Source organism: Octodon degus, unplaced genomic scaffold (assembly GCF_000260255.1).
Source record: "Octodon degus isolate 3935 unplaced genomic scaffold, OctDeg1.0 scaffold00029, whole genome shotgun sequence".
Taxonomy (NCBI): domain Eukaryota; kingdom Metazoa; phylum Chordata; class Mammalia; order Rodentia; family Octodontidae; genus Octodon; species Octodon degus.
Genome location: NW_004524605.1, coordinates 16,851,585 through 16,853,209, shown reverse-complemented (window position 1 = coordinate 16,853,209; position 1,625 = coordinate 16,851,585). Strand labels below are relative to the sequence as shown.

Here is a 1,625-nt window from a genome sequence, read left to right as displayed (position 1 = left end):
TCGCCTCTTTCTATGGTTTACCTACATTGTATTATAAATACCTTGTGCACTTGCAATACCTTTTTAAGAAGTACATAGTTAAGAACTTTTTAAAAAATGTATTTAGTACAGGGTCTTGCTACACAGATCAGGCTCGTAGTGATCCGCCTGCTTACAGCCTCCCAAAGCTGGGATTACAGGCACGCACCACCACGTCCAGTCTCAATGGCCATCTCAGCGCACCCCAGGGGCTGAACCAGCACAGTAGGCCTGGGGATCAAACCCCTAGCCCCTGTACCTGCTTGCAAGCACTTCAATCCACTGAGCTATTTGGCAGGCCCAACACCTTTATAATATATCATCTTTATAATAACAAAACAGAGGAAAGCACCACAAATATTCAACAGTGAAGTTATTAAAGGAAATATGGTGCATTCTATAGTAGGCTTCTATTCAAGTGTTAACGTATTTTTTTAAACGAAGATTTTTAAGTTGACAAAAATATAGGAGCTTGAACTCATTTCTGAAGTGCACAAATAGGTATACAGGTACGTTCATAACCCTATGTGTGGATGTATTTTTTAAACCCCAAAGTCAATGTGAATCAGCTGCGGCCATCTCCAGGTATGCAACTTACAATCCATTTCTTCAGGTTCTGGGCTCCTTAGTGAGATATACGCTCTAGGTACATGTCGTTGTTTTATTTGAAATTAAGTTTAAAAAGTAACTCTTGGTCAAGCTACCAGCCCTGAGGTGCTCAGAACCCCATGAGACACGGGACAGGGCTTGCACCACGGCCACTGGGGGGGGGGTCTGGTTCTGTTGCCCAGGGCTGCTCCAAGAGCTCCAAGCTCTGAAACAGGTTCTGAGTCCCTGGCTTTCTCCACCCTGCAGCCAGCTTCTCATGTGCATCTACCTTCTCCTCCTTAATGAGGAGGACTCAACTGTTTTCCTCAGACACATTGTAACTGCCACAGGGTGGCAGAGCAAGGATTGCCCTCTTGCCGTGGCTCTAGCAGTGATTAGCCAGCTCTCTGATAATCCTATGAAGACAGGCTCACTCTGATTTAATAACCTCACACAGAGTCCTCTTTCTCACAGGAGGGACAGTTCCAACCAGAACACTTCCACAACACTATTGTGTGTGAGAAACCCAACAACCACCTCAACAAATTTAAGGGTTACATGTAAGTATCAAACATCTCTTTACTGATAGTAAACATCTCCTGTGCAGCTAAGAAAATGTTTTCTTGAAATGACCAGACAAGCATCTAGATCCTGAGAGTTGCTTTTTACTATAAAGAAGGTCTAGAGATCTCTAAGTTGGGCAATAGGTTGTTTTCCTCTTCTTTTGTGTTGTTGTTCTGAGTGACTGTTAATCATTTGTCAGGCTTAAGCACACTAGTGGTTTATTTGGAACTTTGGTAAAATAGCATCAGAATTAAGGCCATGCTCTGAGTCAGGAGAGGAAAATGTTTTAGCTAAGATGGGTCTTGTGAAAGAGACAGGACTGACGTGGGGGACTTTAGAGTTGACAGAGCTGGGCTTGAACCAGAGTTCTTCTAATCTTAAGCTGTGTGAGCTTAAGCGAAGTGATTACCTTCTCTGTTGCCACATCTGTAAAATAAGGATCATAGTAAGATTCT

At 43.1% G+C, this 1,625-nt stretch overlaps 1 protein-coding gene and 1 pseudogene across 3 annotated transcripts in view; both read left to right on the top strand.

Moving 5' to 3' along the window:
- Positions 1-1,045, top strand: part of LOC105741936 — a 5,505-nt pseudogene extending 4,460 nt beyond the window's left edge.
- Positions 1-1,625, top strand: part of Atp10b (ATPase phospholipid transporting 10B (putative)) — a 224,934-nt gene that overhangs the window by 146,316 nt on the left and 76,993 nt on the right. For all 3 annotated transcript variants that reach the window (XM_004629405.2, XM_023713139.1, XM_023713140.1), the window contains one exon: positions 1,081-1,166. In XM_004629405.2, coding sequence (XP_004629462.1) covers positions 1,081-1,166 — 86 coding nt within the window. The remainder of the gene's footprint in view (positions 1-1,080; positions 1,167-1,625) is intronic.